The sequence below is a fragment of the Macrotis lagotis genome, chromosome 2 (genome assembly GCF_037893015.1).
Source record: "Macrotis lagotis isolate mMagLag1 chromosome 2, bilby.v1.9.chrom.fasta, whole genome shotgun sequence".
NCBI classification, from domain to species: domain Eukaryota; kingdom Metazoa; phylum Chordata; class Mammalia; order Peramelemorphia; family Peramelidae; genus Macrotis; species Macrotis lagotis.
The window spans coordinates 137,759,290-137,786,598 of record NC_133659.1 but is presented as its reverse complement, the minus strand read 5'-3'; the positions used below and the strand labels follow the sequence as shown (position 1 = coordinate 137,786,598).

Here is a 27,309-nt window from a genome sequence, read left to right as displayed (position 1 = left end):
TCTAATGCTTCCACCTAATCTAGTATCCCTTTTTCAAGTCTTTGCACACACCCTCTGCCAAAATATACTTATTTTTTTTAAATTTTGTTTAAGGCAATGGGGATAAGAGTGACTTGTCCAAGGTCACACAGACAATTATTAAGTGACTGAGGCTGGATTTGAATTCAGGTCTGACACCAGGGCTTGGTGTTCTATCCACTGCACCACCTAGCTGCCCCCACAGTATACTCATTTCATCTGTCCTGACAGAAGTACAGTTCTCAAGTGATAATCATCATCACATCTTGATCAATTTATACCTACATCTGCTGACCCAAGAATCCTCCCTTCAGTATTCCAATAGAAATACCCAGACTCTAATGATGTTCCTTTCAACTGTCCTAAGGGAAATGCAATTCTCAAGAGTTATAGGTATTGCCTTCCATTTTAACTTTTTTTGCCTAGTCTTATTGACTAATGACTAACATTTTCCCCCTTTACCTTTTTACATAACTCTTGAGTTTTATACTTGAAGATAAAATTTTCTGTTCACTTCTGATCTTTTATATAAGGTAAGCTAGAAAGTCCTATTTCATTGAAAATTCATCTCTTCCTCTGAAAGAATATAGTTCTGTAACTTTTTGAAGAATCTGGTAAAACTGATTTATGTTTTGTAATCTTCTAAATTAAAACCTAACTCTACCAATGCAGTTCAGAACTCAAAATAAGGACACAGAAAAGTTGTAATCTCATAATATATATCAGAGGTAAAGGTTTTTAACCAGGCTTACCTGAATCCCATTGCCAATTATATCTTTTTTTGCCATATATATATATATATATATATATATATCTATCTAACATGCCACCCTCCTGGGCATGCTGTATGCATTTGAATTTCAAAATGTCTTACACTTTTAGGGAGTCAATTATAATTAAGGAGAAAAAATACCTCAATAAGTGCCTTTGAGCATAATTATAAGGTGAACAATGATTCCCTTAGAGACTATTACTAGATTTCAAATCAATTCAGAAAGTTATTGAGTATCTACCATGTGTTTAGATTAAAGTGCTTTGAGATTACTTAAAAATACATAGGTCTTTCTATCAAGAAGCAATTTTGTTGAGGAGACAAATACATGCAGAAAACAACAAGGGAAGAACCAAAGTCATTATTTATTCAAGTATTTGATTATGTATTATGGCTAAATTTTGAGAAGATAAAAATGACAACAAAGTTACAAGAATCACCTAAGTTTTTCTGAAGGAGACAGTACTTCAGATAGGACTTTGTTATGATGGAGGCATGGAAAAGTCAACCAATCAACAATTTATTTAGAACATGTGATGTAGCCAGAACTAACCTAGATGTTAGTGACTCAAACACAAAAATGGATGAGATCATAAAGAACTGAATCCAGGAATAAGAAGTCTAGCCTTGATTCAATAGGTTTTATAGAGACATTATAGTTCATTAAGGAACAGAACTTTATGGATAATGGTTATGATGACGTTTCTCCTTTGTTCTCAAAACACCATGACATCAGAGAGATGATGCCATGACAAGCATGTGAACTGGATTTCAGTGAGGGGATGATGAGGTAAGTCACCAGTCTTTCTCATCAGGAGCTATCATAATGAATCAGGTCGACTGGAGTTAGCTCTAGATGGGAGGCAATTAGGGTTCAGTGACTTGTCCAAGGTCACTCATTAAATGCTAGTAAATGTCTGAGGCTGGATTCTCCTGACTTCAAGACTGACTTTCTACCCACTGTGCCATCTAGAAGGCAGCTAGATGACTCAGTAGAGAGACTATTGGTCTTGGTATCAGGAAGATATGAGTAAAAAGTCCAACCCCCAGACAAATTAGTTAACAGATCTTTAAGCATGTAAGTGACATGATGGAACTAAATGAGATGGAAGAAAAATTTCTTAGGTTTAAAAAGAACATAATTTTCTAAAGAGAAGTATAATTATTTCATAGGAAAAACAATCTGTCCCATTGATATTTTTTAAACTATGAAAACTATTCAAAAAAAAGGAACATGAGATAAAATTAGTAAAAATATCCATTGTGTGTGTGTATATATGAAAAATCAAAAATGGTCTTTACTAATGTGTGACTACTACTTATTTTCTTCTTTAAGCACTCCAAAACAAGCAGGGATTCATTGATCTTATCCTATTATGAGCTTTCAGATTGGTAGTTACCAGTTCACCCAAAAAGATACAGGAAACTAAATGTACACAGTCATTACATAAAGTTCCAGAAACACTTTATTTAAAAATGGAGCTGTAAATGCATAACAAAATAACATAGGTAATAAATGTAACAAAAATAAATAAGGAGAATAATGTGTTCATACAAAATAATAACATAGTAAAAGGCCAAATGCTTATCACTGAACAAAAATGTGTAAACCCTTGAAAAAATCTTGTAAGACAATTCTAAAGAGTAATATTTTTCTAAGTAATTCCTTACCTTCCACTTCCATATGGTTAAATTCAGTACCCAAACGTTGAGGAAAAGAAGGAATGATGGTGATTATTTTGCTGAATGTGGACTGACCCTGTTTCAGTATTTTACTTATTCTTTTGAACTATTTCTATCCTTCCTTTCATTTTTCTATAACCATTTTGAGACTTCCTTTGATAAAGTAGGGAATTTTGCTTTATATGAAGACTATTCTATTTTTTTTAGACAAAGAAAAATATGAGATTCATTATACAAGAGGCTTTTTTTTAACATCACTACAAAAAGGGTTTTTGCATTTTTATTACCTGGTCCAACTTTAAAAGACTTCAGTAATTCTGTAGAGTTTTAAATGTACAGACTGAGTATTTTTCTTAAACAATTATAGCTTAGAATTATTGCTGAAATATTAAAGACCATTTCATAAAAGCTGCAAAAATTGTATTTTTAACCATTAGAGACTGATATAATCAAGGGAAAGTTCAAGCCTACTAGTTATATTTAACAGAATTAAGATTTCTCCAAATTATAGTGTTCTGGAAATACAAGGTCAATTACTTTAATTTTTTTAACCATACCCAAATTTTACCTTACTGGGATGACAAAAGGAAAATGAGTTTATATAGGATATTTTCACAGACTTTCTATTCAGTGGTTTCAGCCAAAAAGTCTTATGTTAGTAGTTGTCTTCCCGAGTTCTTATCAATGTAAAGAGCAGAGACAGGGACTTACTATCAAGACTACAGGAAACATACAGAAGCTATTTATGTGCTTGGGAATGAGACTATCAATCAGCTAAGTTATGCCTATTGGTTCTTCAAATCCTAAAGAAGAATTTTATACTTCATGATCATTCCAAGAGAAATTTTTAAAAACTGTCACATAGAAACTTGGTAACACCAGAGAGTCTATTTGCACCAATATACATGTTCTTCTCCTTAAAAATATACTCCACCTATCTGTTTAAACTTGTTTTATCATTCCAATAGCCACCTGGCCTGAAATGGATGATGAAATCTTCCTACTTCCATTAAAAAAAAAAAGACAAAGTGCCAAATTGAGCTTTCAGAAAGTGGAGTGAAACACTGTGGGTTAAAGCAATTACATTATCTATGTACATAAAAAGACTGGTAGTCCCTATGGATATATAGGCATTTTCACCTACCACTCCCAGCAAATCTTAGTGCAAACATAATAGTTAAACTTTGCAAATCTCAGGACAATTTACGTAGCAACCAAGTTATATAAACCACATAACTATTGGAAAAGATCAGGACACAAGAATGAAAGCACTGTAATGTCTGTCTTACTGTGAACAGTAATGTGTCATTGTACCCAAAGGTATTGTATCCTAATATAAATCCTAATGTTCAGAAACAAATATAACTGTTTAAGAAATCTGTACAAACTGAAAAGAAGTCCATTTCAGAGGGTAGCTTGGCACAGGAGACTTGGGATGTCAGATCTGTAGGATGAAAGTCTGCTTGCAGGTCACATCAGGGCTTTAAAAACAAACAAAAAACCCCCAAGATCTAAGAAGGGAAAGCTGCAGTTTTAATTCTGTTTGCAAAGCGCATAATGACCACCAAGGGCAAAGCTGCCATGAACCTGCTTTTCCTCTCTTGCATGGATGGCTATCTTAATGGTTCTGAAGGAATTAATGTGACAGTTTGAGCTTTCCCATTAAAGAAGACAAGTGTGACCATATTCAGGTGACCAAGCTACTTTGTTTTGTATAATAAACGAATATCATGACCCTTTCAATATTCCTAGGCAATCCACATTTAAGTAATTTTTAAAAAGAATAAAGAATAAGTCATTCATGTACAGTGGCATCCTCCTCTTCCCCTTCTGGGTTGAATCTATTGAAATGTATACTGAAATCAGGCTCAGATTCCACATTGTCAAATTCAGCTGAGACTGAGATGTCAGTGGGACGAATAGCCCTAGCTTCTGGCTGGCAAAGGGGTGAGGTCTGAGTTGGACCTTCATGGTTATTCTCAGGACTAGACTTCTGTTTTGGCTGGGCTGGTAAGACAGCACTGGGGAATCCCAAGTTGTTCAGAGCTTCCAAAGTTCCATCTGGGTCAATCATAGTATTGATCACTAGAAAATGTTGAAAAAAAATGTTAAGTCTTACGAGCCACAAAAATTAGATTCTCCTTTCACAATGGTAAGTAACTCATGGTTAGGCTGTTGATCAAATTCATAAACACTTCCAACAGTAGAAATAGACCTATTCTTCATGATTTCTGATGATGTTTTCTGAAAATGCTATTTCCATATGTGTTTCTTTTTTCTCTGAACCTTGGTCTGACTGTTGGGATCTCCATTGGAGAGTGCATGAGTAGATCACCATGGCACATTTCAGAAAGCAAGTGAAAATTCTTTGGATCCTCTAAATTGAATGACAAAAGAACTTCCCTCCTGTTACTCCTTTTTATTCTGCTATGAACAACAAATAATTGCTCTTGCTATCCTCTTGAACAGGGCTGGAAAGTGAAACATTGTATTCCATGAAAAAAATATGCAGATTATATTTCTACATTTGAAAATTGCATTAATATCCACTGGAGTCTTTTACATATGCAAAATGACATTACAAAATAAATATAGGATATATGTATTACAAGAAGAATTTTCTGACATTAAAAATAATGATCTCACTACTCTATTGGCTTGCTTTTTCTCTTGCTATCCTCCCATCTTCCCTAGCACAGGTTTTTGGGAAATGTGTGAGAGACACTACTATAAATGCTCTCTTGGATGATGAGTCATAGATAAATGTCTACTTTGAATACTCACATCCTTGCTTTATTATTATTATTATTTAAAATCATGATATTATAGATTACAGCTGAAACCAAAGAATTTTCAAAATAAAGTTTTGATATAAAAATAAAAATTTTAAACTGGTGTATATAGTTTTTATCAGCAAATAAAAATTAACAATCTTTAATGAAAATACTTTCAAGTAAATATATTCAATAGTGTTTCTGCGGATAAATTGATAATATAAATCACATATGAATTTTTACTAAGAAATAAGAATAGTAGAAATTTGACTTTCAGTTTTTTAAAATGCATGTATGCTATTTTGATTTCAAAATAATTTTAGGTTTTTATATGCAAGACTCTAGATTTCTAATTTCTAGCTACAAATTCAGCAGTTTAAAAAGTAATATGTTAAAAATATAAAAATCACAATTGTCTTACGAAATGAACAATAACCTTTTTTCCCCTTAAAGGCAATTTAGAAATATATCTACCTTGTAATTGCTTTTCAACTCTTTTCAGCTCCTGTAAGATGGAAGAAATCTCCTGAAAAGAAGAGGACCAAAATGAGCATTTCTTAACTGACATATGAATGCAGGAAGATTTATGAAAACCCAGAAAGTATAGCTCTAAGAATAAAGGGTTTTAAATAAAAAACAAAACTTCATGATAAAATTTTCTTTAGTTTAACAACATGAAAGGAAGATGATAACTAAATACTCCAGACTACTGTCAAATGTGATTCTGATCAACTATATAAAAATATTATTCATATGTGTTGATAATATCTAAAAGTTTTTTATAAATGGATAAATGGATGTGATTTTGGTATTAGGGTAAATCTTTGTGTTTAAGACTTGCCAAGCTCTTAAAAAAAAGACATTTCAATTCCATGCTGTCTCTTTTCTCCCTGCTTTAAATGTTGTTTAATATATAATAACGAGAAGTAGAAAAGATTTTCCTTCTTTATATCATGAAACTATTAACATTTTTAACTTCAATGAAACTCATGAAAAAAACTCATTCTAATAAATTTACTCTAAATTTTCCTCATTAATTCTTGTAAAAAATTAAAAATAACATATAATCCCTGATTTATATGACAATTCTAATATTCCCCCCTCCTCAGGAAATGGATCCCATACCATGCTTGAAGTTTTCACAATAGGAACTTCACTTTCAGCTCGTAACTTTGTCTCTATTTCTTCCCAATTCCGATCTTTGTCTTTAAATAATATTCTAGAGTTGGGAAAAGGAAAACATTTTATGCTTCATATTTTAAACTTATAAATATCTCTGGCACTTTTATTAATGGCAATAACATTTTGGAAAATCAGTTCAATTTCATACTGAATATACAACTATAATAATCAAGACTAGGCAAATACTGTAATTTCATTCATAAATTTTTAACAGTAATATATTCAGAATTAACCATGTAAAACTTTTACATGTAAATTATGTGATTATCAACACCTTCACAAGTATAGTATATATATTATAATTTTTGTTTAAAGTAGAACAAATCATTTAGAAGATTCCATTCATTCAGAACAATTTTTTCTGACAATGTAAATTAATGATCATTGTGTAAATTAAATAAAAATTAATATAAGTTGCACTTATATGTATTTAGTCAATCAATAAAGTTTTATTATGGCCAAATGGAAGATAATTCTAATAATTTAGGAAAGAGATGATAAGAGTCTGAACTAAAGTGATAGTTATTTAAGTAGAAAGAGTTGGATCAGGATGTGGGAACAGAAATAGCAAGATCTGGCAAATGACTCTATTCAGTGAGGAGAATGAAGACTCAAAGACAATGCCAAGACTTTCAGTCTGGGAAACTAGGTGAAAAGATGGTACTTTGCCAGAAATTGGCTAAGATTGGAGAAGGGGTGGGTTCTGAAAGAAAGATGAGTATTGTTTTCAATATGATGAGTTATCAATACTGAGTATCTACTCAGTTTGAAATATCTAATACAAAAAGTAATGTAGGAGTGCTACTAGGGGATGACAGGAGAAGCATACATAAGATGCCAGAGTGAGTGTTATCAGGTCCCATATTAGTTTCTGAGGTCACTAATAAAGAGTACAGGACAGACACTTGGGGAGTACTGATAATGGGTATGACAGAGATGATAAAGTAGCAAAGAGAATTGAGAAGGAACAGTTAAACAGGTAGAAAGAGACCAATGAAACAGTAGTGTTCCAAAACCCCAGAGAACAGAGTATCCAAAAGGATGGTAGTCAATAGTGTCTCTTTTTAAGCAATTTATTGGCACTTTTCCAGCTCTTGAACTTCCAAAAAAGAAATGGATGGAAATGGTTCTCTCTCCATCCTAGCAACAATGGCAATTGCATGCAGATGGCAGTGAAAACATGGGTTTGCCTGGGCAAATCAGAGACTGAAGCTCACTCAGCCTTTTCTATTATTTATTTCCCCAAGTCCAGGTCATGAGAAATAGATATCTCTCGTTGCTATCTCATCAGCTTGATATTTTGGGAGTTCCAGAGCTGAGTGCTATTTTCTCAAAGGGAAATGATTCCTGTAACTATCAGGAGACAGGGTCTAGTGAGCTCCTCAGATAGGAGAATGTGAAATCTCTCTTCAAGCAGTTTTATAAAGTTGTCTTTGCTCCCAGTCAATACTCAAACACTGTAGAAATGCTAAGTGCAATGAACTATATAGGTAAGGAGCTCATTCAAGTGCCATATTTCTTGACCATCCAAGCATTATGATGTATCTTTCTGTCAAGAGTAATTTTCTCCCATGAAAAGGGTGGCGATATAGGAAAAAAAATCACCCGCTGGACAATAGGCACCTAACTCAACACCTCTGAATTTCTCCAGTAAAAGAAGTAGCCACCAGAGCTGGTAATATCTACTTTTCAGGATCACTGTTCAATCATCTTTACTCTATGAAAGAAGTATAAAGCAGAAGAGGATTCAAGACTTAAAATGTGTTCTCAGGCTTGCACATATTCTTGCTGCCTTGTACAAGGAATCACACTAATTGCTGTTATAGAGGGCAAAGGGTGAGAAATCCTTTCATCTCTCTGTGGGCAAGTCCAGAAGAGCCCACCTTGGTGCTATCTCAGCAAAGAGGCTACCTTGATGGGAGTCTGGTCCTTAAGGCCCAGGCAGCTCTTCTTGGTTCAGTCAACATTTATCTTTGGCACAAATCTCTCCATCCCTTCCCCTCCCTTCCCTGTTCCCTCTTCACTGGACCAAGGTACCAATCAAGAGTCTCTTGTCATGCAAGCCCTAGAGCAAGGGACCAGAGTACACGTGTCAGTGGAAATGGTCCAAGCATAAGCCCAGTTCTAGGGGAAGTACTCCAACATAAGGATATACAGAATTTTGACAAATGGTTTTTACAGCTTTTAAAAAATTGCTAACACATAATTTTAATTTATTATCATTGTAATGTCAATAAATGAACACTGGCTCTAATTGGGCAGTCTGATATGTCTAGATAAGAGTCACTAGGAAAATGGAGCACAGAGGTACATTTTAAGAATGTTTCTAGATCTGCAATCTATACATTATCCTAGCAACATTTTAAACAAAGTTCAGTACTCCCCTTTTAAAATTAAAAGAAAATTTTCTGCTTTATAAATGATTAAAATCCAGCTTATTTTAGAACTTGAAAGTACAGAACACATTATTTTGCCTAATTTTTGGAAACCATTTCATTCGTCTCTTCTTTCTAACTCTGGCTATTTTCATGTTAAAGCTAATTCCAAAGAAACTTATAAAAATTTGTATCAAAAAAATAAAAATTATTTAAAAACCATGGGGAAAGGGAGACAATATCACTGTCAATGATATATTTGTTAGTTCAGCCTTTTAGGAAATGAACAAAAATAGTCACAAAAATACATAAAAACAGGGGTGGCAGCTAGGTGGCACTAGCCCTAGAGACAGGAGGAACTTGGTTCAAATCCAGCCTTGGACACTTAATACTTTAGTTCTGTGACCTTAGGTAAGTCACTTAACCAAACTATCTTGCAAAAGTAAAATACATGTAAAAAATAGGCTTACCTTTGTTCAAAATAATGAGACAGGCAAATAAGTTTAAGTCAAGAAAAATACTATTATTCTGGAGCTTAAGATACTACCTGATCTTTCCAGCTGTCTTGTCTATAGATTGTCTTATCTTCCGAGAGAACTGAAAAACTGATGACAATAACAGATTGTCTCCCATAACCTGAAAAATGAAAAGGAAAAAGGAAGCATTTATATTGTAATGCAAAACAATCCAATGTGTTTACATACTACCCAAATTACAATGTCCAGATGCAAATAATGAAATGATATAATACTGCATTTAAAACTGATTTTTTTTTGCAAGGCAGTGGGGGTTAAGTGGCTTGCCTAAGGCCACACAGCTAGGTAATTATTGTGTCTGAGGCGGGATTTGAACTCAGGTACTCCTGACTCCAGGGCCAGTGCTTTATCCACTGCGCCACCTAGCCACCCCTAAAACTGATTTTAACAAGGTCTGAAGGAATGTTTCTTTTTTTTAAAACTAATATAAAATTTACTGCTATGACTATCCCCGAATTAATAATGATTATTATTCCTCATTTTCACTAAAAAGATTAATTTTCTGTTATTACATCTAAAAGTATAAAATTTTGTGGAGAAAAAAGCTACAGATGGCATATATTCCACCATTAAAGACAAAGAAAAAATAGCAGTAGAGATGCCCAATATTTCACAGTATACAAGAGTATCAGAAATTATATTTAAGGGCATGAATATATATATAATTTTATATATATCATATATTAAAATAATTACAAAACAATTATTTAAAAAGCTTCATATAAATGCTATTTGTAATATAATAATGGTGATAATAATAATATCATGAATGCAAAGTAGTAAATATAATCTCCAAAATAGTAATGCCATTTTATGGACTTGACTCACAACTTAAATAAAGCAACATTGTATTTAAAAAGTTATACTTGGAAAAAAATGCACCAGAATGGTACTATTTATCTAGAATACATGTCAACCTCTGTGGAAATTCAGGCATTTGAGAGAAGAGATATAGTAGAGAGCATTTGGATAATGCTTAATGGAGAAATTTGGTATAAACTATACATTGTTCTTCTGAATTTTTTATTTTTTGTCTTCGATCCTTTTGAAAGTCTAGTAAAGGCTATAGAATTCTTCTTAAAATAATGTTTTTAAATCTGTGTGTGTGCACATGTGTATGAGTGCTTACATCACCAATACACCAATGCACCATTTTTCCTTAAATGAAATGAAGCAAGCTTTTTGCTCTGTCTTGATGAGACAGTGGTTTACTGGGAACTGAGACGAATACATCTAGGACTTACACAGAGGGGACAGTTATCAGAGATGGTACTGAGAATATTTAATTTATAAAGAAATTCTTTTATATGATTTTGGTCTTCTGTTTCATTAACACTCCTTTGCTTCTTAATTTCTACATTATCTACCTTGATCACTAGTTTGGCCACTTGGAGGAACCTGCAAACCTCAGGATTTTGGGTCACCCATTTACACTCTGTATTTTACAGATAAATTATTTGAGACTCAAAGCTTGCCCATCACACAGGTGGTAGATGCAGAAGCAGGACTGACTTTATTCTTCTTTCTCAGTCATTCTGTGTTCATGCCTCCTTCCAATCTGTCTTTTGGAATGCAGACTCTCATTTTCCTTTCACATCAGTCTACAGTGTGTTGTGTCTTAAATCATGTATCTTCCCTCAAAGCAGAGGCATCACAACACATCAGGTATTTTATTGAGTACCTTGGAGGAGATGAATTCTTTTCTAGGATGAATTCTTTTCCTGAATACCTGGGAAAGCTCACATTTAATGTTTTCTTTCTTCCCAGGATAGGAATAATAATGTAATTGTAAATGTAAATGCAAAGGCAGAATATATAGAGGCAGGAAAGGAGGAGAAAAGGAAAGATCATGATCCTAAGAAAGGTTTTAAATGATTAATATAGGGATATTAATAACAAGGAACAATATTAGCTTAAGATAGGTTAAGAACTGTATTAATAGACAATGCTAATTTGAAGTAGACTAAGTCTACTTGATTTGCAGACTCTTCTTCAAGATGCAAAGCAGCAAGGACTAGACTTACAAGGTCTGAAAATCATGGGAAACAATAGAGTGTATATTAGGAGACAGTGAAAAAGCTGATCAAGAAATTCTGGATCACTAGGGAATACAGAATAGCAAGAATGTATTCAATGATCTAAGCAAATATATAGGCTCAATAATACAAGGTAAAGAAGAATTTAAGTGTTTATAAGTTAGTGAAAGTGTGAGAGAAGTTTTTGACAAAGATAGGAAATACTGAGGAGAAGAACTCAAATTCAGGAATACTATTCCTGTTTCTAGTTCCATAAAAGAACTGCTGAGTAATAAAGGCATAATGAAAAATTATCAAAGGAAAAAACTATAAATAAATGTTTACTTGAATAGTTTTTACAATAGGGTTGGGGATGTTAATGGTAGAGTTTAGTTTTTGCAAAACATTGTTTGAACCAACATTATGTGGCATGTGTCAACATGCAGCAGGGTAAAGTTAGAAAAATACTATAGGGTAAAGTTAGAAAATACAACAGTTTAGTATCCTCAGACACTTTAAAGGAAAGGTATCTGACAAAACAAACGAAGCATGCACAAAATTTATAGCTCTTTTTAAGGTGTCAAAGAACGTGAAGGTGAGAACAATGATTATAAATTGAGGAATTAACAACTTCTGATACAGTAATGTGGTGAAATTCTATTCTGCTGAACATTGAGAATAATAACCAAACATGATTCTTAAGGATTAACATGTGCTGCCCACCTACTGAGAGAAAAGGTGAAAGACTCAGAATGCAGAATGAGACATGTATTTTAGGTATGGCCAATGAGGAAATCTGTCTTGACTGATTACATGTTTGTAATGGCTTGGGGATGTAATGAAGATAGGAGAGTGAGGCGGGGTAAGGGTGGATTTTGTTTGATTAAAACAAATGAAATTTTAATTTAAAAAATGAATCAGGATTCATTCTGACAATCAGAGTGAAAATTTCAGGCAAAATCTAATTTTCAGTTAGTTCAGTCATATGTGACTCTTGATGATCCTATTTGTAGTTTTCTTGGCAGACATACTGGAATGGTTTGCTATTTCCTTCTCCAGTTCATTTTACAGATGAAGAAACTGAGGCAAAGAAGGTTAAGTGACTTTTCTAAGGAATCACACAGTCAGAAAATGTCTGAGGCCAGATTTGAATTCAGGAAGATAAGTCTTCCTGATTCCAGACCTGGTACTCAAGTTGCCCAAATTTCCAATTTCTCCCAGAAGTTTGTTGTTTAATTATGTTTAACTCTACCATCATCTTAAAAGCAATAAAAAGAAAACTGAATGTAGTCAAGAAATGAAAATAACAATCCAAATCTTCCTTTTTATTTATCCTGAAAACACTATCATCTCCCACGCTCTCATTTGTCTTATTGTATAAATAAGTGATCTTTCTCCCTGTCAAGGATAGCTCTACTATATTTGCCCTTGATCCCATCCCCTCCAGTTTTCTCCATTTCAATCTTCTCTCTACTCTTCTCCTCACATCCTCTGAACACTTTCCTACTACTTTTGAATATACCTATTTATGTTCACTGCTATTTTATCATCATCATCAGTGAGCAGCTCCCAAAAATTAGAAACAAAAACCTCTATATTAAATGTCAAAAAATCATTTTAAAAGATGACCACATCTAATATTATATAGTGCTTATTGTGTGACAGGGACTGTACTAATCACATTATATTATTAATTAACAACAACGAGAGCTAGATGTGGTTATTATCCCCATTTTATAGATAAGGAAATCTTCCTGACTCCAGACCAGCTCTATTCATTGTACTTCTGGCTGCTAGGAGTACTGGGAAAAGATGGTAAAGTACAGACTGATTTGCAATTCACTGTCTTAGAGAAATCTCAGATATAGTAAATGCAGACATAAGTGTGGCAAGACCAAGAACTAGGTCAAAGGAAATATAGTCAAATGGCTATGAAAACTGTAGCAGAGCTCTTGACATAATAGTCTAACTCTTCATAACTTTGATTCATTTTGGCTGAGAAAACTAAAACTAGGAAGATACTTGGAAAGGAAAAGAAAACCTTAAGCAACAAAAGAACTATAAAAGTAAGATAAATGATGATTAAGCACTTATTTTTTGTAAGGACTGAACCAAGAGAGATCAGTCAAATGCTTGAATATCAAGCATTAGTACTTAAGAAGGGGGAAGCAGGGATAACATTATTTCTTATAACTGTTATGATAGAGAAGAGTATTCAAATTAAAAGGGAAAATAAGCTCAAAATCTCACTCTTATCTTGGTTGGGGAAGCAGTTTCCTTTTTTTAGTTCAGAGTGCCCTTGGAAGTACTGAAGGCTATAACAATCTTGTTACAGAGGACAGTGAGTTAGTCTTGACACCTTTGATTCAGAGAATAGATGGGTAGATTTGTAATAAAAAAATCTGGATTCAGATGATGAATAAAAAACCTTAATAAAATATTAGTAAAGGAGTAAAAGCATTACATTCAAAAGGTTATTATTAAACACAAACTTGAACTTATATTGGGAATGCAAAGATGGTTCAACATAAGGATAACTATAAATATGCCACATTAATAAGAAAATAGAGATATTAAAACTATTACTTTCTTAAGTTCTGAGATAAAGACATGATGACTTAAGAGAACCTTAGATAGTCAACTAAAATATTGAAATAACTTCAAAAAAAATTACGGGGAATGAAATAAATCAACATGAACCATTAGCATATTGGGCAACAGAAAAGAGATAAAGAGAAATTCCTTTAAAATCATTACAGATCCCAAGAGCTATTAAAATGTGCATACTCTTTGACACAGTGACACCTTAACTAATCTATATCCCCAAGAAATCAAATGAAAAAGAAAATAACCCACGCATACAGAAATATTTTTAGAGTTCTTTTTGTGGTAGCAAAGAACTGGAACCTAAGGGGATGCCCATCGACTAAGGAATGACTGAACAAGTTGCAGTGATTAGTGATGAAATATGACTGTGCTGTAAGAAATGCTGAAGAGGACAATTTCAGAGATACCTTGGAAGACTTTGTGAAGTGCTGCACAGGAAAATAGATGGAACCATGAGTGTAATGTATATAATAACAATATTTTAAGGACAATAAACTCCAAAAGTCTTAGCAATTCTGATCAACACAATGACCAACCATAATTTCAAAAGACTCATCATGAACCATGTCATTTACCTCCAAAGAAAGGGTTCAGAGTACAGATCAAAGCAGATGTCCTTTTCCTTTTTTTTTTGGACATGACTAATATGAGAATTGATTTTGCATCATTACAAATATTTTTAATGTGCCTTCTCAAGGGAAAGAAGAGAGAGAAAACTTAATAATAAAAAATTTGGGTGGGTACTGAATTAAAACAAAAACATCAAAACAGGACACAAAATAGTCACAGATTGCAAAAAATAATTAAGAGTTGAAAAAAAAACATAGGAACTTTAAGAATTCAGTGAAAATACTTTATGGAAATAAAGACCTCATCTATCAAATTAGCAAAACTGATTAAAAAAAGGAAAATGACAAATACTGGAAAGGGGAAAAGAGGTAACATTAATGTACTGGTGGTAAATCTGGGAACTGGTCTTCTGAATTCCTCTATCAAAGTTATTAAAATCTAAATAACCTCTGACTGGGTCATACCACTAGTAGGCTTACATCCCAAAAAGATCAATGAAAGGAGAAAAAGAAAATCAAATATGTACAAAATTATTTATAGTCTTTTTTGTAGAAGCAAAGAATTGGAAAATAAGAGGGTACAGATTGATTGGGAAATGATCAAAAAAGTTATGGTACTTCAAGAAATGATTTAAGGGAATGATTTCAAAGAAACCTGTTTTGAAAAATTTCTACTGATTAAGGTAGACTGAAATGAACAGTACCAGGACAATAATTTGCCACATTTTAAAAATGAACAACTTTAAAATAAGATTTAGATCAATACACTGGCCATCTATGATGGTAGAGGACCCCTGATGAAGTTTGCTGCTCACCTGTCAGAGAGATGGACTAAATATGCAGGAGAGAAGTGTTTTTGGAAATAACTAAATTTGAAATTTCTTTTGCTTGACCATGTCTATTTGTTACATCATGCTTGTTTCTTTTTTCTTTCTTTCCCTTTTCAAAGTGAGAAAGGAGGAAGAGAAGAAAATGCAATAATTGAAAAAGAATTTTAAAAGAACAATTAAGGCCAAGATGTTCACTGCCTCTAGTATTATCTGATAGAATGATATTAATAGCAAAAGAAAGAATATGAAGAAATAAAAACAAGCTAAGTGGAGGCAAGATTACAACTATCTTCAGACAATCTGATGGTATATATATATATATATATATATATATACATATGTATATATATATGTGCAGGAAAGGAAAAATTAATAAACAATTAATAATGCGATAGGATACAATTCCCCTTTTAATAGAAATATGGCAAAACAAAAAAACTTGGAAAGCTATGGTAGTATCAGTATAATAGAATAACATGACTATGTAAATTAATTTACAAATTTAGTATTAAAAGAATCGAATGTCAGAAAGGTTACTTTATAGACAGACAAAATAAAAATAAGTTGGAGCAACAACTTGTCTAGGAAATAATGAAAAAATGAAGAGGAGTTAGTTACGAGATCTTAACTATATGAACAAAGCAATAATCTTCAATTTTTTTTTTGTCGCTAACAGTTAAAATGTAAATGTAGATGCGGAAACCATCTAATAAGACCTATAAGTGACTGAAAATAGAAGCCAAGGATCTGAGAAACCAATGAACACTTATGAAACCAATGAACATGAAAATGATCAATAGGTTACATAATAATGCTACAAATCACTAATAAAAGAAATGAAAATGAAAACTTGAAGGTTTTACTCTCATACTTAGAAAAATAATAAAGATTAAAAAAGCAATTTAGCCACTGTGTATGGGCGAGAATATGAGAAATTAATGCATCATTGTTGGAGGTTTGAATAAGTTTAAATGTTTTGAAAAACAATGGACGATTTATATATGAAACAGTTCATAGCACTGATCCCTCTGCTGAGCATTTGTTTCTAAGCAAGCTGAAGAATGGTAACATATATAACAAACTTTTTAAAGTGCAGAACTCTCTGTAACAAAAAAGCATTTACAAAACTGATATATACTGATAGAGAAGAGCAGAATAAATTATGTCATGTGAATATAACGGACTATTACTATAAATAAAAAAACTGAGAAATAATGGGAGAGGTCTTAATTGTACATGGTTGAAAGTGGCAATACTAACACAATTAATTTAGGGATCTAATTAAATATAAATTGACCAAGCAAAGGGTTACTGCACAGAAATACAAAAGACGAAAGAACAAAAGATTAAGACTCTTAAGGGAAAGAAAAAAAAAGTAGAATGAAAGGAAAATTTCAGAATTGAAAAAATATTTTAAGTAGTAGCATTTGTTATTTCATACTTGTAAAAAAAAGGGGAAAGCAATCAGTAGATAAAACAAGAACAAACTATCAATAATGATTGAGAAAACCAACGAAGATCCTACAGAGCAGAAGATGTGAGAATGTCTTGAGGACAATAAGGAAGTAGTCAAAGACTGAAGATAGTGAAAGAGTAGAGATGAGAGAGGGATCAATCTGCTGGAGAAGATAAACAGGACCGGATCTATTAATAAAGAAAATAATTCTTGCAGCAATGTGAAGGATGAATTAGAGGAAATGAGATAATGTATTAGGAGGCTAGGAAGATGGTAATGAGACTACTATTACCACAGTGATGGCAATGGAATGAGAAATGAAAAACTGAATTTGAGATACTACAAAGGTAGAAACTAACAAGAACTGGTAACACTTACCAGTGATATAATCATAGGCAAATCAAATCACTTTTGAGTTTGTTTCAAAATGGGCATAAATTGTACTGTGAGTAAAGTTTTTTGCTAATCCATTTTTTTTGAGGTTTTTTGCAAGGCAAATGGAGTTAAGTGACTTGCCCAAGGCCACACAGTTAGGTAACTATTAAGTGTCTGAGACCGGGTTTGAACCCAGGTACTCCTGACTCCAGGGCCAGTGCTTTATCCACTGCGCCACCTAGCCACCCGCCGAGTAAAGTTTTTTGAAAACTTATAACAGTCGATAAATATGAGCCATGGTCATTATTGGAATATTGATATATTACTAGCTGAGGTAGAAAAAGGAGATAAAAATCATCTTAAGGATTTAAAAATGGCAGTCTGGATAAATGGAGGGCAGCTCTAATAGCAAGAGGCAAAAAAGAAGCTGCTGGTTTAGAATGAAAAATGAATCAATTTTAGAGATATCAAGGCTGAGATGCCAGCAGGATTTTCAAGCAGAAATGTCTTTTAAAGAGGTTGGAAGATCATCCACTCAGAGCTCTGGAGCAGGAAGATATCTATCTTATGGATAAGAAAAGAAAAAAATATTGAGGGTGTCCTTTTTTTTTTTTTTTACTTATTTAAGGCACTGGGGTTAAGTGACTTGCCTAAGGTCAATTACTAAGTGTCTGAGGCCAGATTTGAATTCAGATCCTCCTGACTCTAAGCCCAGTGCTCTATCCACTGCACTATCTAGCTGTCCCAAGGGTAAGTGGTCTTAACCAATGTCAGTGCTAGATGAAATTTGAACCCAGATTCTCTGACAGTGTTTCATTCCCTATGTTCTATGCTTCCAAATGCTAGTCTGAATCTCAGGATATATAAGGCTCAGATCCCAGGAGTAGGAAAGGTTCTCAGTTCTGGTATTTACTCAAGCCCACAAAAGAAGAACAAAAAGGACCAAAGGGGAACCTGTTGACTTTATCACTGTGAATCTAGTTTCCAGTTGGCTAAATGAGGCTGAGTCTAGCAATAGTCTATTGATGCTCAGAGTCAAATTCAAGACAGGAACTTGCTGAGGGCAGCAATCATCTTTGCCCCTTGATTTGATCAGTTTGAGTACTAAGAAAGTACTTGCAAAATACTCAGCCTTGGGGTGGCTAGGTGGCACAGTGGATAAAGCACCGGCCCTGGAGTCAGGAGTACCCGGGTTCAAATCCAATCTCAGACACTTAATAGTTACCTAGCTGTATGGCCTTGGGCAAGCCACTTAACCCCATTTGCCTTGCCAAAAATCTAAAAAAAAAAACTACTCAGCCTATCCCTGAAATGCTGTAAAAATAAAAATACAAATACTCAATACCCAAGAAAGCAGCATCAGGTTCGGTCCAGAACTTCTTTCCAAAATGGTTAGAGAACAAAGCCCTTACATCAAGTCTGGGTCAGGAAGTAGACTGGAAGAATGAGCATCCAAAAATGAATCCTACCTAAAGAGTTGTTACAGTGGCAGGGCAGCTCAAGACATAAACCCAGAGTTAAGTAAATAATGCTAAAATATTTATAACAAAGCCTCAGACAGTTCAGTCAACAAACAGTTCAGTCAAAAATTCAAATAGAATTCTTGGAAGAGATGAAGCAAGAGTTAAGAAATGTTTTTATAAATAAAATGAAATCACTTGAGAAAAAACTGGAAAAGAAATAGCATTGGAAAATAGCACATGGAAGACTTCCTGATCTTCTGACCTAGACTCTGCTCTCATCACAGTGGCAAACACATTTGGAGAGAATATGCTCTCAATTATTTGAGCTATCTGATGTATATGTATATGTATATGTATATGTATATGTATATGTATATGTATATGTATATGTATATGTATATGTATACGTATATATATATTTACACACATACATATATATGTTCAGTGATCTAAAGTTCTCTGAATAAGAGTCTTGCCATTGTCAGTTCTTTTATGGAATCCCAAATAATCTTGATGTATATCATGAAGATACCTTATTATTAAAAAGTCTATAAAGTGCTATTTTTTTTCAACCAATAATTTCAGACCTCATTACCCAAAACATGTGACAAAGACTATCAAGGATGAACCTATAAACCTATAATCTTATTTCTCAAAAAAAAAAAAATTTTGAGTCTATCTTTACACACATCCAGAGAATTCTTGATGAAAATGTGAGAAGTGAAGAATCATGGCATAGTAGAAAGTACACTGGGTTTGGAGTCAAAAGACCCTGATTCAAATCTTATTTCTGCTGGTTATTCTCCATGTAACCTTGGAAAACCTCAACCTTTTCCTTCATCTGTAAAGTAAGAGGGATGAACTAGATGATTTCTAAGGTCCTTTCTAGTTATAAATCTATGATTCTATAATATTCTGTGACAAACCACATTAGTTATAAAACTGACTGAAAAAAGAGAGATAAGACTAACTATGCTTACTATTTATTGTATACTAGCTCATATTATTTTTATTTTAAAAAGCATTGATTTATCATAGAAAAATTCCATCTTAACAGTTCTTTAGAGTAATGTACACATTAAAAAATCACACAAGATTCCTTAAAAGATATGACAATAAAACAGAACTTTAATCATGCTTCTGATTATTTATATCAAATAATAGATAAAAGGGCACATAGTACCAAAGGTATCTACCCCAGAGTTCAAACCATGGATTCTGCAGATGTTTCCATTTTTAGATGTCACTGGTTACATCAATCTATCTGCAAAACCCCATAAATGGCATCTAAAATCACTCAAAATTTTTTGCCTATCTATACAAGGATAAACAGAAATTGATGAAGAATGCTTATTGCTCAAACATTTAATTGGTTGGAAAGCCCAAAGAGCAATCTGTTCATCAGTACAATACACACACACATATGTGCATGCATGTATATAATTATATGCGTGCTGTTGGAAAAATATGCAGTGCTTTTATTGCCACCAAACCTCTCTGTAAAAGAAATATTTTTCCAGAGTTGTTTTATGGATATAAGTCATAGAATACTACATATTCTAAAGACTTGATCAACTACAGGAGAAGCACATGTTGAATCAGCAAATTTTAAAACATTTCAAACAAGGAATCATGTAAAAAAAGTAACGTTGTCAGAGAAAAAAACGTAATCCCATTATATACTGAGATCATGGAGTAACCAATGGATATAACCTTAAAACAGTGTCTATTCAATGATGAAAGAGTCCAAAACATTGGGTCATCCTCAGTGGTATGTACATGGAAGGCTATAGACAAGAACTATATATACCTCATAAACAATGAATGGGCCGTGATCCACTCACCAAAGGAAATAAGATATATTAATTAGATCTCAGCTTGGAGTTTCATTCTTTAGGTTATTCTTCTTTATAAGCACCTGTTTCTCTAGACTGACATACTCACTTCATCTCTGCTCCATGTTCTCCGCCTTGTAATTGTTAAGTGTTCTGGATTTTCTGTTAGCTGAGGTCTAGAATCATTAGTTCTATTGTTTCCATCTGGTGGTTTAGAATGAACCAATGGAGGGATTTTTCGGAAGTTGAGGCTTTCATCAAACACACGATCAACCAACTAAAAGGACAGAGAAAAAGATAGTTGTGAGGAAATTATAATTTATAGTAAATTAATTATTAACAATATTATGATTTCTAGAAGACTTATTTTTTCTTAATACAAGTATGAGATATCTAATAATCCTAATATTGCTTTATGTGTACTTTAACATGCATTTACTTTTACATGACAAAACTACACAATTTTTTACAGAATACTTAGATTCTGATTTTAAAATATCTCAAATACCTACATATACACATATATATGTGTGTATCCATATAGAAAGAGGTATTAATATTTATACCTATGTGGATATATACATACATACATATATGTGTATGTATATATATATATAAATGCTACCCCCCCATGAATATGATTGCCCAAGTGAAAACAGATGGCAGATAAAATGAAGATTCAGTTATATACATAGACAATGAGTTAATTTTACTCACATTACTTTACCAGTATAAAATAAGTTTATTTCTTTTTTCTCCCTCAAAGGGTGCTGCCAATTATCTTCATAAGATAAATTAAGTTGCAAGTTTTGATTGACAAAAGGAAAATTAAAGAATAATCCACGAAACAAGTATTTTAGTCTTTACTAGTCAGATCCATAATTTTATAGAAAAGATACACCTAGCTAAAATGAAATACTGCCATCTACAGTATACACACAAATTACAAAGTAACTCAGATTTTGAGAGAAAACAAAATTTTTTAAAAAAGGCTTATTAAATGGAATGTGATTAGTTTTATTGGGACTGAAATTTAATTTATGCTATTAAGAAAAATTTAGTTATTCACCTAAGAAAAATAATATTTACTCATATAAAACACACCAGAAAAATTATCTAAATCTTGTCAGCTGGAATAGCCTTTGTTTTCTACAAAAATGAAAATTTGATCCTCCATTTATTTATAGGCGACTAATGTGGTAACAAAACAATGCAAAAAATGAAACAAACATTATTTTCCATATAGTTAGGGATGAGACAACAACAACAACAATAATAAAAAACACTAAAAACAAGACTATAAAAAGTAGCATAAAAGGCAATATGAGGAAAAAAGTAGCAGTTTTTTAAACTAGACTTAAATCTGTAAAAATGATTATCCATTTTAAAACACAATTTAACAAAACATTTCATAAAACTGAGAAAGTGGAAACAACATAAATAGTCTGAGGCAAATCTAAATTAAGAACCTGCAAACTTATAAAAGCAGTATTTGTTTTCGTTCCTTTTTTAGCATTAATAATAAGGGATTTCTTAATGATGTTTTTATAACATAATTTCTTATCTTTAGAATATGTGTAGAGGTGAACTTTATGTTTTTTCAAATATTTTCAGATGCATCCATTTTCAGATGCTTTTGTATGTTTACTTTTGTATGAATTATGGACAAATAACTAATAGTTAATGAATAAGATGTATGTTCTAAGAGATAATACCTTCTAAGATTTTAGAGTCATGTATCCAACATCAGGTTTCACTAGCTTTGTTAAGAAATGTAAACGGAATATGTTAAAAATGCAAAGGAGGAAAATGCAGAGGTTCATGCACACAAGGAGGGAAAGCATAGCTGAAACAAACTCTGCAAAAAGCTAAAAGCAAAAGAAATCAAGAAAAGGAAGAACCTTATGCATCTCTCCATGAAGATCTCCTACCTCTTCTCTAGTGTCTATGGCAGAACCAGGGGTGGTGGCGGCAGTGCTTACTGTGGTACTAGGGGCAGTGCCCGATGAAGTCACGGAGTCGATCTCTCCTGCTACATCATTGATTTCTCGAGCAATGAGAGCCAGATCTTGGCTGATCCTGGTAATGATTTGAAAAAAGCAGTTTAATCTTTCTAAAAAACAAAATTAGAAGTATTCATAGTAGAAAAAAGTTACATAAGAGAGAGATCAAATTAAATAAGTTTCTATGCCAAAAACCTCAGGTTCTTTGGAAAAATAAGTATTTTGTTACAAAGCCTTGACTTAAGATATGAATTTATTATAATAATGAATCATAAGAGCTTCTTTACCAAGTCATAAATGGCTACTTTTTCATTATCATTTTCTGTGCATTTAGTTTAGAGTATGCCAGATAAATATCAGGTATTGAATGAATTCATTTAACTAAAATAAAATAATGAAAATTCTATAACTAAAATAGCATACAGCAAAATAAAGTATAAAAATCACCACAATTTCAAGCATAAAGAAAACTTCACTGTTATAACTATATATTTTATGCATTATTTCACCTAACACTTGGTAAACTGAACAAGAATAGTTTATATGTGATATTCCCACTTTTACATCGACATTCACTTATTTTTTTAATCTCTCACAATATGGTTTCTGGTCCTCCTAAATGAGTGAAAACCATCTCCTGAGGATTACCTGCACATTTCTAATTGACTTACTACTCAATTATCATGCTCCTATGCTTTGATCTGGTACTTAAATCAGTTCCTCATCCTCTTATATTTGGTAGTCTCTCTTTGACACTTTGTTCTTATTGTTTTCTCCCCAAGAGTGTGATAATTCCAGCTCTTTCTTTTGCTTAAATATGAATCTTTCCTAATATTCTGTTCTCATTTTTGCTGTTCCTTGCTTCTTTGGACATTCCAGATAAATGAGGGTGCCAGAAAACAACCAGAAGCTTGCAATAGAAAAATGCCTCAATCACGTGCTCAAAAGAACAATGAATATGCGATCAGAAGAATAATTCTAATAAGATAACAAATGAATGGTCAATAAATTGCATATCAGGCAGAAACTATATATATATATATATATATATATATATATATATATATATATATATGTATCATGTGAAGCAGAAAGAAGCAAGTGAGGATTAGTGAGTACAGCAATATAATATCATCAGAAGGTGACAGCTAAGTATACACATGCTCCTTAGCCACATATAATGTGTATGTCTGTGCCTGCCCACCTGTGTTGCTTATGAAGTCATTCTTCCCTTCAACAGCTTCACATTTGGGGGACATTGTCCTTTAGGTTTATGGGAAGAATGTTCTATTCCTACTTTTGTTCCAGTAATGTTGAATTAAAATAAACCCTTTAATTTAATCTGTAGATGGGCAGTAAAAGCCATTAGTGGGAATTAATATATAAAGGATGGAGATAGATAAAGTATCTAAAAACTGGAGCAACCTTTCTGAGTGTATTATACAAAGAAAAATTTTACTCTTTTCTATTATTTAAGGACAAATATTAATTAGAATTACTTTGCCTACACCATGTTATACATAACAGACTGGGGTTATCAGACCTTTCTTGTGTGTGGCATAGGTGCCTTAAAGTCTGGTATATGAAATGAAATGCACAGGATTAGAAAGAAAGCTAATTATGTTGAAATACAGTTATCAAAATATTAAAAAAAGTTTAGATTCCAGGGTAATAATACCTGCACCTGATATTTAATAGCTATCAATGATTTTAAAAAATTATTAATACTCAAAATCAATTCCACATGAAAAAGTCAAGACTTTATAGACAATGTGAATTATGAAAGTAATTTGGAACTTGTTAATTACTGATACCATAGTATTTTCCTACTTTAATAATTTCCATTACCTAATTTATTATATTCTTGTTCTTTCAATTTCCTGAGGTAAAACAATTAAGAAGATAATCAACAGATAAGCATTATTTTATTTAAAGTCTAATTTTTCCTTTAAAGTTTTCTATGCAGAATTTTGCAAGATAATTCTTATGAATCTAATGCTAATCAAGGTAATAATAAATTAATTTATAAAAACTAAAAGTATTGGAGGGGCTGTGAGAAAATTGGCACATTAAATGCACTTTTGAATGATGAGGTATTGGGAAATGGTCTAGTAATTCTGGAAAGTAATTTGGAACTAGATCCCCAAAATTTACTAAATTTCCTTTGACTAGTGAGATCACTACTAGGTCCACATCTAAAGAGATAAAAAGAGGAAGGAAAAATTCTCATACATACATAAATATTTATAATACTTCTTTTTGTGGTAGTAAAGAACTGGAAACAAAGAAGATATCAACTGGGGAATAGCTGTTAATGTTATATGAATGAAATGAAAATATTACTAGGCTACAAGAAATTATGAAGGTGATACTTTCAGATAATCCTGTAGAGATTTTAAAAAACTGATGAAGAGAGAAGTAAACAGAACTAGAAAAACTTATATAAAAACCTGGAAAAATCAACAACTCTGAAAGATGCCCCTGACAGAACAGTAGTGGACTCAGGTAACAGACTGAGATGTACTTTTGGGATACAGCCAGTGCAAGAATTTGTTTTGCTTGACTATGCATTTTTATCACAAGGTCTTTTTTTTCTTTCTCAAAGTTGGGGGGGGGGGGACGGAACATGGAAATATTGGAAGGGAGAGAACAAATATTTTTATTTTTGTTAATTTAAAAAATTATTAAGAATTCAAAAGCATACAAAAATAATTATTTTTTCATTAACATCTCTAAAAAAGAATTCCTTAGTATACAAAGAAAAAATGGTCAATCATAAATATATATATAACTGCATTCATTTAGACTACAAATATACACAAATGAATTTTACCTGAATACTTCAAGTTAAAAGTTACCACTTGAAAATATTTTTCTAATAATAAAAATAATGATTATAGTAACTAACATTCATATAATTATTATTTGTCAAACTTTGGGCTAAGTACTTCATAATTGTCTCATCTGATCCTCACAACTACTGCTATTGTTTAGCCTCATTTTACAGATGAGGAAACAAAGGGAGAAGTTAAATAATTTTCTCAGGATTATAGTGTTAGAAAATGTATGAGAATAGAGTTGAACTCAAGTTGTCCTGATTCCATACCTTGTATTCTATCCACTGTGCTCCCTACATGAACCTAAAAATTCATTTAAAAAATATTTAATGCTTTAAAACAAAGTGACTATGGAAGTCGTAACAATTCTGTAATATGGAAGCAATTTAAAAAAGGTAACAATATTAAAGCAGATTTTTTTTGTTTGTTAAATATGTACAAAAATTTAAATTATGTTTTCCTGATACTTTGAGGGTTATTAAAAAAAAAGTCTTTGTCTAGTACAGTGAGTTGAATATTAGACACTTAATACTTGCTGAATTTCAGTTGAAAGGAATGGCTTTAAGTAAACTGAAGCATTTAAAATTATTATTGTTATATGACTTTTAAAGAATAAATGATCAAAGGAAAATGATGTATTGGTGGCACACTCTTGGTAACCCAGAGCCTTAAAGATGGTAGCATATTAAACTTGGTTTGTTTCATATGTAACATATTTTATATATTCATGACCTATGCTAATGATTTTGTAAATTGCTAGGATTCTTTCTATAGATTTTATACTGTTAATTTATATTGCTCAGTGATTTTATATCAAGCAGTTTTTTGTCTGGCTTATCCTTTCTATTTGCATTATAATTTAAGATTCCTTTGCTTGTGGCATCCCAGAGGAAATTACATATACAAGTCACTTCTATGAAAGAAGCATTCTCTAATATCATCAAAAGAAAGGAAAACTGTTAGATAAAAATAAGGGCTGGGGCTGCTAGGTGGCACAGTGGATAGAGCACCAGCCCTGGAGTCAGGGGGATCTGAGTTCAAATCTGGTCTCAGACACCACACTTAATACTTAGCTGTGTGACCTTGGCAAGTCACTTAACTATTGCCTCAAAAAAAAAATAAGAGCTATTTATATGATAACAAATGAATTGGTTTAATAAATATACAAAAGTCAAGTCTTAAAGGGGCAACAAATCAAACTCTCAATCTTTTAACTAAATACTAGACAATAGAAGATAAAAACTAAAGATGTCTACCACCCCCCCAATCTTAAAATGAGAAACTATTCTGTGGTCTTTTAAGAAGTTCTATAACTATAGCTCATATTTCTTTCCATTTCTCTTCCATATTCCACACTCCCCCTTCCTCAAAACATATTCAGGGGAGTTAGTTTAGTTTTGTACAAAAAGTGTATAAAGAAGGCATAGAAAAAAGGGTAAAAGTAAAAGGAATAGGGGCAGGGAAAGAGAAAACAATTTTATGAAAAGAAATGGAATACACAAAAAAACCCCAAAAATATGGCTGTTCAAATGAATATATAGGTAACAGTCAAACTACTTCGTTTGACAACAGAACATGTAATAATTTTGATTACAATCTAAGAGACATTAAAAGTATATAAATGAAGCAAAATTTTTAGAACCCAACAATATTTTATATTAGCCACATTTATAGCCTAATGCTTAAAAAAGTTTAAATTCTATTTAACAGGCCACATTAAAGTGACACCTCTGTTTCATATTGCAACCCACTGAAGCCTTGACCTATTGACTTTAAGCCTAATTCATAATACCTCTAGTATCAATCTCTTCTGCCTCTATTCTATTGCTACAACTTTAAATAAAGCTTAGTAAAAACAACTTAAAATTTAGGGCACTGTTTTAAGATTTGAAAAGTAGTTAATAGACATTTTCTATTTTAAGTCTCACAACAATGCTAAGGTAGATACTATAGCAACAGATACTATTACCATTCCTATT

General features: G+C 32.4%; 1 protein-coding gene across 8 annotated transcripts in view; it reads right to left on the bottom strand.

Moving 5' to 3' along the window:
* Positions 1-2,238: 2,238 nt before the first annotated feature.
* Positions 2,239-27,309, bottom strand: part of CEP170 (centrosomal protein 170) — a 181,978-nt gene continuing 156,907 nt past the window's right edge. For 6 of the 8 annotated variants that reach the window (XM_074222880.1, XM_074222885.1, XM_074222879.1 and 3 more), the window contains 6 exons: positions 22,392-22,569; positions 20,600-20,767; positions 9,352-9,440; positions 6,373-6,466; positions 5,722-5,773; positions 2,239-4,558 (listed from right to left, as the gene is read on the bottom strand). In XM_074222880.1, the coding sequence (XP_074078981.1) occupies positions 4,269-4,558; positions 5,722-5,773; positions 6,373-6,466; positions 9,352-9,440; positions 20,600-20,767; positions 22,392-22,569 (871 nt within the window). In that variant the 3' untranslated portion in view covers positions 2,239-4,268. The remainder of the gene's footprint in view (positions 4,559-5,721; positions 5,774-6,372; positions 6,467-9,351; positions 9,441-20,599; positions 20,768-22,391; positions 22,570-27,309) is intronic. The other 2 variants (XM_074222884.1, XM_074222882.1) reach the window with 2 other exon arrangements.